The sequence below is a fragment of the Phocoena phocoena genome, chromosome 1 (genome assembly GCF_963924675.1).
Source record: "Phocoena phocoena chromosome 1, mPhoPho1.1, whole genome shotgun sequence".
Classification (NCBI taxonomy): domain Eukaryota; kingdom Metazoa; phylum Chordata; class Mammalia; order Artiodactyla; family Phocoenidae; genus Phocoena; species Phocoena phocoena.
The window spans coordinates 38,241,173-38,256,293 of NC_089219.1; the positions used below are offsets into that span (position 1 = coordinate 38,241,173).

At 47.0% G+C, this 15,121-nt stretch overlaps 2 protein-coding genes across 5 annotated transcripts in view; both read left to right on the forward strand.

Annotated features, from left to right (window-relative positions):
* The first annotated feature begins 965 nt into the window (after window positions 1-965).
* The window catches only part of NSUN4 (NOP2/Sun RNA methyltransferase 4), a 34,374-nt gene continuing 20,218 nt past the window's right edge, over window positions 966-15,121 (forward strand). Inside the window, exons 1-4 of one of the 4 annotated variants that reach the window (XM_065883107.1) lie at window positions 966-1,078; window positions 4,988-5,331; window positions 9,586-9,740; window positions 13,016-13,176. In XM_065883107.1, the coding sequence (XP_065739179.1) occupies window positions 986-1,078; window positions 4,988-5,331; window positions 9,586-9,740; window positions 13,016-13,176 (753 nt within the window). In that variant the 5' untranslated portion in view covers window positions 966-985. Of the gene's footprint in view, window positions 1,084-4,987; window positions 5,332-9,585; window positions 9,741-13,015; window positions 13,177-15,121 lie in introns of all 4 variants that reach the window. The other 3 variants (XM_065883120.1, XM_065883128.1, XM_065883112.1) reach the window with 3 other exon arrangements.
* Window positions 2,270-4,125, forward strand: LOC136130504 (sperm head and tail associated protein-like). The gene is given in 2 exon segments (XM_065886942.1): window positions 2,270-3,251; window positions 3,254-4,125. Coding segments are annotated over 2 exon segments (1,854 nt in total).

Here is a 15,121-nt window from a genome sequence, read left to right on the forward strand (position 1 = left end):
GGATAATAATGGATAAGCAGTTTATTATGATGAATAAAATCTTTGGCATGTGTTCATTTTATATTTTTATAAGTTATGTTTTTAACCTTTTGAAAATTATTATTTAGCACACTATAAGAAAATAAATACATATCAGGTGATAATAAGTCAGAAGAATAAAAGCAGAGTAAGAGGACAGCTATTGACTGGTGGTGTAGTATACACTAGTGTAGATAGGGTCAGTCAGTCAACAAGTCCTGTACTTCTTTCTCTGAACTATAAGGGGAATCCATCTTCTTCTCTCCATCTTCACTGCCACCACACTAATCCAGACCATGGTCTTCTCTCATCTGATCTCCCTGCCCTACTCCCACCTACTCGGATCGCTGGCTATCAGATGTTCATTTTTAAAAACAATTATCTGATAATGACCCTCCTTTCCACTGGCTCCTGTGGTGGAGTCAAGTTCTGTGGAAGCTTAAAAAATTTGGGAGACCCTCTTTAAGAAAAATAATACAAAAATTAGGTACGAGCCTTGAAAAGGGCAGTGCAAATGACAGGTCCTGAAACTTAACCTTAAATAGCTTCACTATAAAACCGCCTCTGCCTAGAAGTCTAGCCTCGTTTTTCTCTACCTCAGGATCTCTCTCTGTACTTCTGCCTAAAAGACTCTTCTCGCTCCATTTTGCCTACCTAACTCCTTCAGTACTCAACTGTCAGCTACCAGTCCTCCCTGATCCCCCAACTGGGTTACGGGACTTTACAGAGTCTGTACAAGCATCCAAACGGAGCCACCACTCTCTGCGAAAAATTCTTCTTTTCCAGACCCTCAAAAGATCCCTACGCTGGGCTGGGTTTGCATCTGCGACGTATCGGTGGGCAGAGCCCCAGGAAAGAGCCGTTAACTCTCTCCCCTTTTCGTCCGCAGTGGGGCGCACCAACTCTCCGGAACCTGCGCGTCTCCCTTTGCGGTTCCGGTCGGAACTACCCAGCGGTGCACGCAGACATGGCTGCGCTGGTAGGGAGAGGTGTGCGGGACATGCTGAAGCGTGCGGACTTCATGACAGTCCCGCGGAGACAACGACATAAGAAGAAATGGGTAAGGTCCCGTGACAGCAGTGTCTCGCCACCATCCCTCGGGAAACTTCTCCAGCCCTCCCACTTCCCGCGCCCTCAGTTAGGCTCGCTACTCCTGTGCCTCTGGAACGCCTTGGGCCTCCTTTCCCCCGCCCCTCAGGGGGCGTGACTAGGCCCCTCCCTCTCACATCTGTAACGTCATCGCCTCTGTCCGCCCTTTTATTTCGTCACAAGTCTTCGGCTTTTTCTCTTAAGTCTGCAGACTCCAGACTCCGCCCCTCTATGTTACGCCATCACCTCTGTCCTCATTCTTTAAGTTCTGTCTCGCCTCTTGTTTCCCGGCTCTTGGTTACCTTCCCTTGGGCCCCCACTAACCCTTCCACTTCCCTTCCTCCCTCCCCCTCCCCCTTTCTGCTCCTCTCTCCCCCCTCCCTCTTTCTCCTCCTCCGTCTCCCCTCCCGCCCCCCGCCCCCACCGCATGACCTCTTCTACTCCTTTCCTCCTAAACCTTCCAGCCCGGCCTCTCTCACCCCTAGGAAGGTGACATAGCGACTTCCCCTTCTCTCCTTCCTCTGCCCTCCGGGAAAGGATTCAACCCCTTCCTCAGCCTCGAGCCGCCTCTGGCGCCCAGGAAGTTACAGTAGCCACCCTCCCGGCCTTTCCCCCAAGCCCAGGCAAAAAGGTGCAGCGACTCCTCTCACCCCATGGGCTCTCCCCACTTATCCAGAGATCCTTTCTCTGGCCTCACTTGTAGCCCTGGAATTTCTTCCATAACCGGCCAGCCCCCCGCCCTACCCCAAGCGATTCCTTCCCCGCCCCCACCTCCCTCTCCCCACCCCCAAAGACTCCCCTGCGCCCAGGAAGATGTTCTTTTGAACCCTGTTCTCCACTCCTAGGAAGGCCCTACCGCCGGGAGCCTATCCTCTCGGATTCATCCCCTCCAAGTCCTTGTGTTGACCGGTTCCGCCTTGTGGGGTCACCCCTTGCCCGTCTGTGGAGCCCTTATTGCAGCTGGATCAGTCCCCTGAGAACACCATGTCCCTGTCCCCAAGGCCCTTACTTTGACCAACACACTTATCGCTGTTACTGTGGTGGATACCCTTCAGCCCCAGTGACCAACCTGGTGACCTCCCCTCCCCTCACTCATGTGCCTTTGGAAACTGGCCTCATGATTTCACCTTCCATCACTGCTGGGACCCAGGGAACTTGCCCCATGATTTCACCTCCTCTTACTCATAGGCCCCTGGGAACTGGCCTCATAATTTCACCTCCTCATGCTCACTGGCCCATGGAAACTAGACCTATAATTTCCCCACCCCTTTCTCACAGGGTTTTGGAAACTGGGCCCATGACCTCCACTCTGCTCTCTTCCTGGTCCTCAGGGAGGAGTTATAATTATCCTCCTCTTTCCCCAACATCTTCCCCACCCACTGGCAGCTTTTACCAAGGCCATGTTAAGCATTCAGACGCTTGTGAACCTAAACCACAGCTTGACCCCCCTCCTGGGAAAAATTACTGTGGCTCCCCACTTTCTTCTCAGGCAGGCACATCTTGTCCCAGCTCACCTCAGGAGGGCTCTTATCACTATTCCCGTCTTCCCCCAGATGCCAGCATACCTGCCGCTGGGAGCCCTTACTGTGCCATCCACCTACCCCCTGGGAGTACTGACTCTCCTTGCTCGCCCCAGTCCCAGGTTTCCAGGAAGCCTTGCTTTGAGTCCATTTACTCTTGGGAGACTGGTGGGAGCTCTTATGTCTGCATAACCTCAGGCACTACAATTTCTGGTCCACCCTGTCCCCAGGAACCACCTCTTCCTCTGTCCTCCCATTGTCCTTGTTCTGCCTTCTTTCCTTCACCTCCAGGCAACCAGTTTATGTCTCCACTCCAGGCACCCCACTGCAGAAGCTATAAGGAACCCCCTCTCCCTATCCCAGTTTGCCCCCAAGCTAAGTCTCCCAAATCCTCAGAGTTAAAACAGCCATGTGCTCCTCACAGATGTCACTCCCTGGTCACCCAGCACACTCCTGACCGGCCCATGTCGCCTAAGGCCAGCACCTCTCCTCCACCTCCCTGCTGCCCTTCTGGTCTCTCCGGTCCTTCTTGTATGGTGACATTCATCACAACTTGCTCAAATTCCTGCCCCAAAGAACTTCCCCAAGGGACTACCACACCTACTGTGGTCCCTAGAACCCTCAAACAGTTATCCCCACTTCCCTTCCCCTTCGCCTTCCTTGTGATCCTGTCTTACCCAATAGTTATGCTCAGACCAGCCCCCGAGGACCCCCCATTGGACCCCCCTGCAGTACCCATGTGTATTCTGTGGTTTCCCCCACCTGCCGCAATCCCTGCCTACTCTCTGGTCCCCTCAATCAATCCACAGGTCCCCTTCAGTGTCATAACCAGCCCGTGGTGCCCTGCTGTGGCACCTATAGCACTCCCAGGGGCCCACCCCAACCTCATCGCCAGCCTGTGGTGCCTCCTTGTTCTATGCATATCTATTGTTTTATCCCTTTGAGAACACCCTTTGACCCCCCAAATTTACCGATTGCCCCCCGAGCCTGGGGCCATCTTGATACTATGCCCTGTGGCCTCCATGTCTACTCTGTGGTTTCTCGAGACTGCCGCAAGGAGTCTCCCCAGATCCTCTACAGCTGTCCTTTGTCTTCATCCAAGAATTCCAGCTGTAGCACTAATGCCAACTGTAGTTCGACTGTTGTTATTAGTGAATGCCAGAGTAGTGACAGCCAGAGCAAGAGCACCCTCCAAAGCACAAGTTGGAGCCAGAGTGAGAGTACCCATAGCCCTAGCACAAATTGGAGTCAAAGAAAGAGTTTCCATCTTAGTAGAAGTCTGAATGGGAGCCATAGTACCCATCAGAGCATAAATCAGGAACAGAGTGGGAGTCCTCAACTTTTTGAAAGTCAGGGCCAGAGCGAAAGTACCCAACATAGCAAAAGTCAGGGCCCGATCAAGAGTGCCCTCCGTAACAGAAGTCGGAGCCGAAGCAAGAGTCCTTGCCGTGGCAAAAGTCGTGGCCAGAGCAAGAGTCCCCACCATAACAAGAAATGAGAGCAGAGAAAGAGTTCTGACCAAAAATCCAAAAATCCAGGCTAAAGCAAAATTCATAGTAACAGGGCTGCCAGCCATAGCAAGCATCCCAGCTGTGGCAACCAGGACCAACTTGTGGACTCCTCAGCTGAGGCCTTTTTTCCCTTTCAGTCTACTTCTGTGCTCTTCAAGCCTGACTCATGCCCCTCTCTGCTACCCTCATAGCAGTCATCCTGTAAGTCCCCACTTTTGTTCACACCTCAAGGTTTCTGTGAGCTCTCCTCATCCCACCTTCCTGGAGTCTGGGGACTTTCCCAAAATGACCCTCAGCCCTGTGATTCTGAGCATTGTGGTGTCAGTCACTGCATGACCTTAGGTAAGTTACCCTCATCTCTCCATCAAATGTAGAAGGTTGATATTTTTTGTATCCCACTGCGCTATCTCTTGTTGTGCTCACCTAAACTAGGAGACATGAAAGTGCTTTAGAAAATGGAAGGTCTGTTGAGAAAGAAAACATCTTCTATTTTTAAGCTTGATGCTTCACCCAGGGCCTACATAGTTTCTACCAACCTGCTGTAGACTCTTCTCAAGAGTCCTCTCCAAGGCCTCAAAGGAGTATCCTCTTTATTGGTGACCCCCACATGCTATTGTGAGAGCTATAGCTTACTTTCACAATGCTGAGATAGAAAGGCTGGTTCCCCACTGCTTGTCTCTCACACACTTCTTTGGCAGGCAGAGGCAGGATGCAAAGACAGGGTGCAAAGAGGAGTGGGCACTAGCTGGATCCACGTTTGCCCCAGCGCTCTGAGGTACTGGTGGGCTCAGGCAGTAAGGGGATAGAGGCAAGACTGGAAGACCAGTAGGCCTGTTCTCATTCTTTTAGGCTGCCACAGAGCCCAAATTTCCTGCCACTCGACTGGCTCTGCAGAATTTTGACATGACCTACAGTGTGCAATTTGGGGATCTTTGGCCATCGATCCGGGTCAGTCTCCTCTCAGAGCAGAAGTATGGTGCACTGGTCAATAACTTTGCTGCCTGGGATCGTGTGAGTGCGGAGCTGGAGCAGCTGAGTGCAAGGGACTTCGTGAATGAAGCTATCTTCCACGGGGAACCAGAACCTGAGAATGGCCAAACTGCAGCTCCACCCCCTGCCTCCTGGGCCTGCAGTCCAAACCTTCGATGCTTCACTTTCGCCAGAGGGGATGTCAGCCGTTTCCCTCCTGCCAGGTAGGATCTGGAGCTGTGGCTAGGGCTGTTCTGAGTGTCTGCTGGAAGTAGACAGGAAGAGGCACAGCTCCTGTCCTGTTTAATAGGGATCTTAATATTGCTAATATTTACTGAGTACTTATACATGCTGGGCATTATCTCCTTTTGTTCTGTCAACAGCCTTCTGAGGTGGGTAATATTATTGTTTTTCTTTTACATTTGAGGAAACAAAGGTGCAGAGAAGTTAAGGTACTTACTTGCTTTAGGTCCCTTAGATAGTAAGTGGTGAAGCTAGTATTTAGACCTAGGCAGTCTGACCTCAGAACCTGCACTTTGAACCTGCTTAAGTGCCCCACTTCTACCGCCTAAGTAAGAAAAAAAACAAAAAACCTTTTTACACGAGCACCCTCTCCAGTTAAAATGTGTGTTATTTACAACTGCTTTCTCACTTGCCCCCATCAAAGTGAGTAGGACAAGTAACCTCATGATACCAAATAAGAGGTGGGACTTGCCTAGGAAATAGGGCTTGCTTAGGGACACGAAGTTAGTACCAGACCAGACTGGGGTAAAAAAAAAGGAGACCTTCCAGTCATCTTATCCAATGCTCAGATGTATATGAAGTTGAATGAAAAAAGACTCTGTAATAAAATGCTAAATTGAGAAAAGGAGAGCTCAGTGTTAGCTGTAGGATGCGGGAATTGATCTTTGAAGGACTGATTCATTCATTCAACAAATATTTATTGTCTACCAAATGCTAGGCACTCTTAAGTGCACAAGTCCTCATGGAGCTTGCAGCCTAGTGAGGGAGATAAGTGTTAAAAAACTATTTATGGTTGTGATAAGTGCTACAGAAAAAAAGTGCAAGATGCTATGAAGTCTTACAGTTAGGAGATCTAATGCTGAGGAAGTGAACTTTAAGCTAAGACCTGAAAGCCGAGTAGGAATTAAAGCTGGTGGCGTGGAGTGGGGATGGGAGAGTGATGTGAGGCTACAGAAGAGGGCTAGAGCCAGATTTTGAAGGTTTTACAGGCCTTATGGGATCATGGACTTTTTCTCTAAAAGGAAGAGGGAGCCATGAAAGGTTGGTTTGTTTGTTTTGTTGGTGGTGGTTTTTTGTTTGTTTTTGGCCACACCGTGTGGCATGCAGGATCTTAGTTTCCTGACCAGGGGTCAAATCTGTGCTCCCTGCAGTGGAAGCTCAGAGTCTTAATCGCTGGGCATCCAGGGAAGCCCCAGCCATGAAAGGTTTTAAGCTGGGGAATAACATGATCAGATCTGAATTTTTAAAATATCATTCTGGCTGCTGTGTGGAAAATAGATTGGAGAGGGGCAAGGCTAGAAATGGAGTTGTAAGTTAGGAGGCTTTTGCAGTTGTCTTAGCTGCTGGTTTGAGGGAAGACTGCATGCTTAAGAGAAGTAAGAGATGAGGTTGGAAAAGTACATGGGGGCCATGTGTGGGAATCTTGAATGTCACGAGCTTGCAGGTTGGGGGAAGGGGATTTTCCTGGTGGTCCAGGGTTGCTTATAAATGGCTGGAATTACCAGGGCTGGGCAGCTTCAGACATGTGCCTTTTAATTCATATTGCTGTAATTGCAATACGTTCATCTGTTCTAGAGAACCACTGAAGAGGGTTTCTGAGTAGAGGAAAGGTAATAATGTACAGTGGTTAAGAAAACCTAGGTTTGGATCCTGTCTTCACCACTTATTAGACATGTGGCATTGGATAACTGAGCCTTGGTTTCCTTATCAGGAAAATAATCTGGAAAGTAATGGTAGTAATAGCTGACAGTGTAGCTCACTGTGCCAGCTACTGTTCTAAGTACTTGTCTTCTATTCCTTTAATTCTTACACTAATCCTATCTGATAGGTACTCTTATTACAGATGAGGAAACTGAGGCACAGGGAAATTGAGTAATTTGCAGAAGGTCACACAACTGATGAGCAACTGGGCTGGATTTGAGATCCAGGCAGTCAGGCTCTAGAATCTGGGTTCTCCTGCCTCACAGGGTTGTGGTGAGGATTAAAGGAAATGATGCATATTAAACACCTAGTATAGTACCTGCAATATCGATGTTATTCCCATCAAGGTTGTGCTTCAGGAAGATCATTTTAGTCACTGTGAGGAGGGCATAGATGGGAGCAGGATTAGAGACCAATTTGGAGGCACTGGCTTTAGGCAGATCAATGGAGTCAGACCCATGAGGTTTCCTAAGTTGCCTGAGGATATCCGGACAGTAGTGGGGGAAGCAGCCCTCTATGTTTGAGTTTTTTTTCCTTCTTGTCTTGATGGGCTCCCTGTAAATCAAGGGGATCTTAATCTCTTGGGAGTTCAAGGATGTATTTAGGGAGTCCAGGAACCTCCTGAAATTGAGAAATTGTTGTGCTGCTTTTTTTTTTTTAAGTTTATTTATTTTTTCTTTATTTATTTTTGGCTGTGTTGGGTCTTTGTTGCTGCGCGCAGGCTTTCTCTAGTTGCGGCGAGCAGGGGCTACTCTTCTTTGTGGTGCGCAGGCTTATTGCGGTGGCTTCTCTTGTCGTGGAGCACAGGCTCTAGGCGCGCAGGCTTCAGTAGTTGTGGTGTGCGGGCTCAGTAGTTGCGGCACAAAGTGTGATTTGACTTTGAAAATATCCTATCATGGCCTGAGCCCATTTGTGAACGCCAAAGGTGTTATGACCTCGAGACTGGGGATTGTAGGTCTTGTAGCTGATTCTCAGTGGTGCTCTGTCTTATATCTTGTCACATCTTTCTTCCAGAGCCTTCCTGTCAGGTCAGCAAGGACCAAGTTTCTGCCTCCTTGAGGCTGTCGCCAAAGGCTGTCCGTGCTGAACCGTGTCTCAGGCTGAATGGCTGCACCACAGTTGCCCTTATGACAAGTGGATTGGGAGTGAGAAGGCCTTCTGTGACAACAACCTGTCTGTTGTCCCTCTCTCTCTACCCACATGGGTGCTGCCTCTCTCCATGCCTTATTAGCTCTCATTTGGACTCTTGTAACAGCTTTCCCACTGGTGTCTCTGTTTCTAATTTGTTCTTTGTAGCCCACCTAGCTTTCTAAAACTCTAACTAGCCAATCATGTCATTTTCTTTTCTTTTTTTTTTTTTGTGATACGTGGGCCTCTCACTGTAGTGGCCTCTCCCGTTGCAGAGCACAGGCTCCGGACGCACAGGCTCAGCGGCCATGGCTTACGGGCCCAGCCATTCCGCGGCATGTGGGATCTTCCCGGACCGGGGCATGAACCCGTGTCCCCTGCATCGGCAGGTGGACTCTCAACCACTGCGCCACCAGGGAAGCCCCCATGTCATTTTCTTTAAAAACTTTTGGTAACTGCCTACAGGTTATAGTCCAAACTCCTTAGCGTAGGGTTTAAGACCTTTTACCGCCTTGGCCTCTATCTGCTTTCCAACTTCAATCTAATGTACCTTGTATTTCTAACACACCAGATTTCTCACTGTGTCTGAAAGAAGTTATGAGTTTGCATGCATCTGTGCCTTTTCTTTTTCTTTTTTCTTCTGCTTGGAATGCTCCTCTTCTGTTTTTTTTTTAACCAAATGAAGGCCCATTCCTTCATCAGATCTAACTCAGGTAACTCTGACTCTGACAGGCACAGTGGATGGCACTCTTTCCTGAACCCACAAAGCACTTTGTATCTCAATATGTAACCTAATAAAACTGAGTTCTTACTACATGCCATTCACTGTTTCAGGTGTTGGGGATGTTATAATGAACAAAGCAAGACAAAGTCCCTACCTTCATTCTAATAGGGAGAGAGAGAAGGGGTAAAATACACACAAACCTATACATATAAAGTGAATAATAAATACTTTAAAGAAAAAGAATGCAAGATAGATAGATGGGAGTAGGGGGCTGCTATTTTTAGATGGAGTAGTCAGGGTATGCCAGTGCCTCTTTGATGAGGTAACTTTTGAGGAGGACCTGAAAGAAGTGAGGAAGCAAATGAGGGATATTTGGAGGAAGAGTGTTGTAGGCAAAAAGCACAACTACAAAAGCCTGAGACAGGAGTATGCGTGGCTTAATTAAGGAATAGCAAGATGGCTGGTGTGGCTGAAATAGAGTGAGTTGATCTATGTTTTAAAAGGCTACTCTGGCTGCTATGTAGATGAATGAATGAGTAAGTACACAACTGAGTGTGGGTCTGAGAAATTAGTTTTTGCTGAGTAGAGCTCAGTAGCCCCTGAGGGCATGGACTTGTGACCTTGATTTCCAGTGGGTCTCCTGACTTGGAATTTGACTCTAAGGTGGTCTCCTCTCTTCTAGGCTTGGCAGCCTGGGTGTCATGGATTACTACCTGATGGATGCTGCCTCCTTGCTGCCTGTCCTGGCCCTCGGCCTGCAGCCTGGTGACACTGTGCTTGACCTGTGTGCCGCCCCTGGGGGAAAGACACTAGCATTGCTTCAGACTGGCTGTTGCCGTAAGTCAGAGGGCTGGTGTCTTGGCAGGGAGGGCTCCCAACCTCACCCAGTCAAGGGCACACTAAATATGATGGGCTTTCTGGTCTGGGTCACAGGTAAAATAGTGCTTGCTTGCTAAGCTGGTGTGTTTTTTCTGTTTGCAATGATTTTCTCTCTTTCTCTGTTAGTTGGCCAGGGAAGACTGGTGATCAGAGCAAGGTCTCTGAAGGCAGATTAAAACAGAGCCCTGATTAATCTACCACATGACACTTTCATCCCTCTGCATCTGTTTACTTTGTGTCTAAGATTAAGTTCCATTTCCTTAACCTGCCAGCTAAAGTGATAAGATCTGGCTGCAGCAGCCTGTTATAGCTTTATTTTCATTTTTTAATAAATTTATTTATTTTTGGCTGCGTTGGGTCTTCGTTGCTGCACACGGGCTTTCTCTAGTTGCGGTGAGTGGCCTTCTCACTGCAGTGGCTTCTCTTGTTGTGGAGCACAGGATCTAGGTGCGCGGGCTTCAGTAGTTGTGGCTCGCAGGCTCTAGAGTGAAGGCTCAGTAGTTGTGATGCACAGGCTTAGTTGCTCCAGGCATGTGGGATCTTCCTGGACCAGGGCTCGAACCCATGTCCCCTGCATTGGCAGGTGGATTCTTAACCACTGCACCACCAGGGAAGTCCCCCGTTATAGCTTTACTGTGTCATTCTGCCCCAGGCTTTATGTGCTTCTGCCAAAACCTGCTATTCTCTGTTGCCTGAATAAGCCTCCAACTTTGCCATGTTATGGATTCTCTCTGGAATACCCCCACCTTATCACAGCTGGCCTGTCAATGCCCTTTAAGCTTTCCAGCCTCAGCTCAAGTGTACCACCTCCCGGAAGTCTTCCCTCATGATCCCTGCTGGCCAGTTGAGAAGTGCTGCCTCTGTCTCCGGTGCTCCCACACCATGGGCATGACCTTTGCAACTGTTAGCACATTAGCCTTGCATCAGAGCTTTACTGGGTATGCATCTTCTTCCTCCTCAAGATTATAAATTCCTTGAGGACAGGCCCAAGTCTTACTCAATAGTATAGCCCAGGCTGGGCCTTGTACATTGTAAGTATTCACTTCAACCATCCGTTGGCCGACATCTTGCCTTAAATAGGCAGTATTTTTATCTTGAGAAATATCCACAAGGGGGCTGTATTTTTCACACTGATCCTGGAGCTCAGCCATGCTTAACTTGCCATATGCCCTAGCTTTTTGTTGGGCCTGGATCCTTCTTTTCCAGTTCTCATTAGCCAACTTGCACAGTTTGAGTCAGCTTCCAGCCTCAAGGTAGGTCCTACAGGTGATTCAGAGAGGTACCACATTTGATCACCAGCTCTGGAAGTCCAGAGAGAATGGAGAAGAAATGTTGATACGGTTTAATGGGTCCAATTCAAGGGAGCCCAGCCTGGGTACTGGGCTATGTTAATCTGACTGAGTGCTGTGAGAATCCATCAGAAGGGGGAATGGATAAGGTAGGGTTACTTGGATGAGGAGGGACTGGAACTCAGAAGAGGAAGAAGGGCCAAGGAGAAGTAACTGAGAGTTGCTTTTCTAAGGTATGCTGAATTACCAACACCTCACCCTTATCCCAGCTCCTCACTCAAATGACTCTGTGATTCCACGGAGATAGGAATTACAGGGTAAGAAGGGACCAGCCCTCGTATTTTATGGAGGGGGAAATTGAGCTCTAGAGAGATTAAATAATTTGAATCTTTTTTTTTTTTGCGGTACGCGGGCCTCTCACTGTTGTGGCCTCTCACTGTTGTGGCCTCTCCTGTTGCGGAGCACAGGCTCCGGACACGCAGGCTCAGCGGCCATGGTTCACGGGCCCAGCCGCTCGCGGCATGTGGGTTCTTCCTGAACCGGGGCACGAACCCGTGTCCCCTGCGCAGGCGGACTCTCAACCACTGTGCCACCAGGGAAGCCCAATAACTTGAATCTTTTACATGAGTTGGAGGTAGAGCCAGAACTGGAGCCCAACTTTTCTTTTCTCAGTTGATATTCTGCTGCAAATTCCTCTTGAGCAGAGAATCCAATTTTGACTTCGAGTGCCCTCAAAAATTGGGACATATTTCTTTGTGGGAAGACTAAGCTGGTTCACCATTGGATAAGGTGTGTATTCTCTAGTTCTTCACCACAGTGCCACAGTGCCCACTGCTCCCTTTCACTCCTTGACTCTGAGGCCACGTATCAGTTGCCATTTATCATTAAGCTTGCAGTAATATTATTTCTTATAGTAGAGCCAAGAGCAAAGTGAGATATTTCTTGAACTCGTGTCTATCACAAAAGGGAAAATGAAAGAAAGACGATGAATCATTTAGGATTAGGTTTGGTTATATACAATAGAAAACTCAACTAACCGGCTTAAAGAAGAAATGTTTATTTCTCTCTTACATAAGAGAGCTGGGATATAGGCAGTCCAGGGCTGGTATGGAGACTCCACAATTATTAGGGGACTTGGACTTCTTCTTGCTTTTTGCAACCTATTTTATTGCTGGCTTCCATCCCCAGGATTGCCTCATGGTCCTCATGACTGCTGGAACTTCAGTCATCACATTCAAATTCCAGGCAGGAAGAAAAGACTGAACAAAAGGGGCACATCTCCTGATTGTATCAGCTCCTTTTAAACATTTTCCCAGAAGTCCCACACAATAATTCTGCCTACAACTCATTGACCAAAACTTAGTCATATAGTCTTACTTGGTTGTCAAAAGAGGCTGGGAAATGTAGTGTTTCGGGGAATATTGCTTCCCCCTCCCTCAAATAAAATTGGAGTTCTATTACTAAGGAATAAGAGGAGAGTAAATTTTGGGTAAATACTGTGTAGTGTCTACCAAAGATGAAGAGAGACACATATTTCAAGAAAAGTGGGAGAGAACGTATTTCTTTAGAAATAAATGTTTTAACCTGGTCTGCTTTATTTATTTACATAACCTTTCTGGCCTATGTCGGTGTTTGCTTTGCAGCCCCCACTCCGGAGTGTCTAGTACTGTGCTATGCATGTAATAAACGTTTCTCCTCCACCTGCACCTGCCCCTGGTGTCTGCATTGATTGGCTGTGCCTGAGAATTGGTCTGACTCTACATTAGCACCATTGCTGGTGCGATGTTTTCTTTTGCTGTGGCCTCTGAAGTTGCTTTATTCCTGTGGGCATAAGATGTTCATACTACCCAAAACCTCTATAGATTCAGTGCAATCCCTGTCAAGATTCCAATGGCATTTTTTACAGAAGTAGAAAAAATAATCCTAAAATTTATGCTCCCGCAGGCAATCTCGCTGCCAATGATCTGTCCACTTCACGAGCAGGCAGACTACAGAAGGTCCTTCACAGTTATGTGCCTCAAGATGTCAGGGATAGGAATCGAGTTCGAGTCACATCATGGGACGGAAGGAAGTGGGGAGAACTGGAGGGGGACATCTATGACCGGGTGAGTGATTCCTGACCTGGGACATTCAGCTAGCCAAATCTGGCATCCCCATCCTGGCTCTAGGGCCTGAGGGGGTAAGATCTAGCCATATATATTTGAGGATGTATGGCTGACTGTGGACCTGGCCAACTCTCCATGGGTGATTTGGTGAAAACAGCCATCTGTAGAATTGTTAGCTCAGTTTAGATAACTGGCTACTATCTTCATTAGAGGCAATTAGCAAAAAGAGTTTGAACCTGTCTGACTGGAAAAAAATTATTAGGCTTATTTTATTTTGCAACTCACTTGGTTGCACAGTAACCCTCATTAAATTAATATGAATAAGCTCATTTTATTTATTTATTTATTTATTTATTTATTTATTTTTTTGCGGTATCGGGCCTCTCACTATTGTGGCCTCTCCCATTGCGGAGCACGGGCTCCGGACGCGCAGGCCGAGCGGCCATGGCTCACGGGCCCAGCTGCTCCGCGGCATGTGGGATCTTCCTGGACCGGGACACGAACCCGTGTCCCCTGCATCAGCAGGCAGACTCTCAACCACTGCGCCACCAGGGAAGCCCCTATTTATTTTTGAATATTAATACAGTACATGGTACAAAATGTAGAAGGCACAGCATGGTATCCAGGGAAAAGTATGTTTCCCTCTTACTCCTGTCTCACAGCCATCTACTTCCTCTCCCTCCAGATGACTATTGTCTATATTTTCTACTGTATCCTCTTAAAATATTTTCTTTGTGTATATACAAATATAAATGTGTATTTTAAATCTACAAACAATAAATGCTGGAGAGGGTGTGGAGAAAAGGGAACCCTCCCACACTGTTGGTGGGACTGTAAATTGGTGCAGCCACTATGGAGAACAGTATGGAGGTTCCTTAAAAAACTAAAAGTAGAACTACCATACGACCCAGCAATCCCACTGCTGGGCATATACCCTGAGAAAACCATAGTTCAGAAAGAGTCATGTACCACAATGTTCATTGCAGCACTATTTACAATAGCCAGGACATGGAAGCAACCTAAGTGTCCATTGACAGATGAATGGATAAAGAAGATGTGGCACATACATACAATGGAATATTACTCAGTCATAAAAAGAAACGAAACTGAGTTATTTGTAGTGAGGTGGATGGACCTAGAGTCTGTCATACAGCGTGAAGTAAGTCAGAAAGAGAAAAACAAATACCTTTTGCTAGAGAAAAACAAATACGTATGCTAACTCATATATATGAAATCTGAAAATTAAAAAATGGTTCTGATGAACCTAGGGGCAAGACAGGAATAAAGACGCAGACATAGAGAATGGACTTGAGGACAGGGGGAGGGGCAAGGGTAAGCTGAGACGAAGTGAGAGAGTAGCATTGGCATATATACACCACCAAATGTAAAATAGATAGCTAGTGGGAAGCAGTTGCATCGCACAGGGAGATCAGCTCTGTGCTTTGTGACCACATGGAGGGGTGGGAGGGAGGCACAAGAGGGAGGGGATATGGGGATATATGTATACATATAGCTGATTCACTTTGTTATATAGCAGAAACTAACACAACATTGTAAAGCAATTATACTCCAATAAAGATGTTTAAAAAGAAAAAGGAATGGTAGTATATTATGTTTACTATTCTGAACTTTGTATTTATTTAAATTTAATAATGTGCCTTGAAGTTCAAGCTTTTGTTTTTGTTTTTGGAGTATAATTGCTGGATAACAGTTTATATGTACTTAGGATAGTGACAGAGGTTACTAAATCACTCCCTATGGAGGCCAAATCAGTTTCATTTCTACTGGTAATGAATAAGAGTACTGTTTCCTCATATCCTGCCACCATTGATGTTGTCCAGCTTTTTGTTTTTTGCCAAGCTGAAGCATCTAATTTGCATTTTGTTATGAATGAAGTTGAAAGTCATTTCATATATTTTTTTAAATTTTAAAATTTTATTTTATT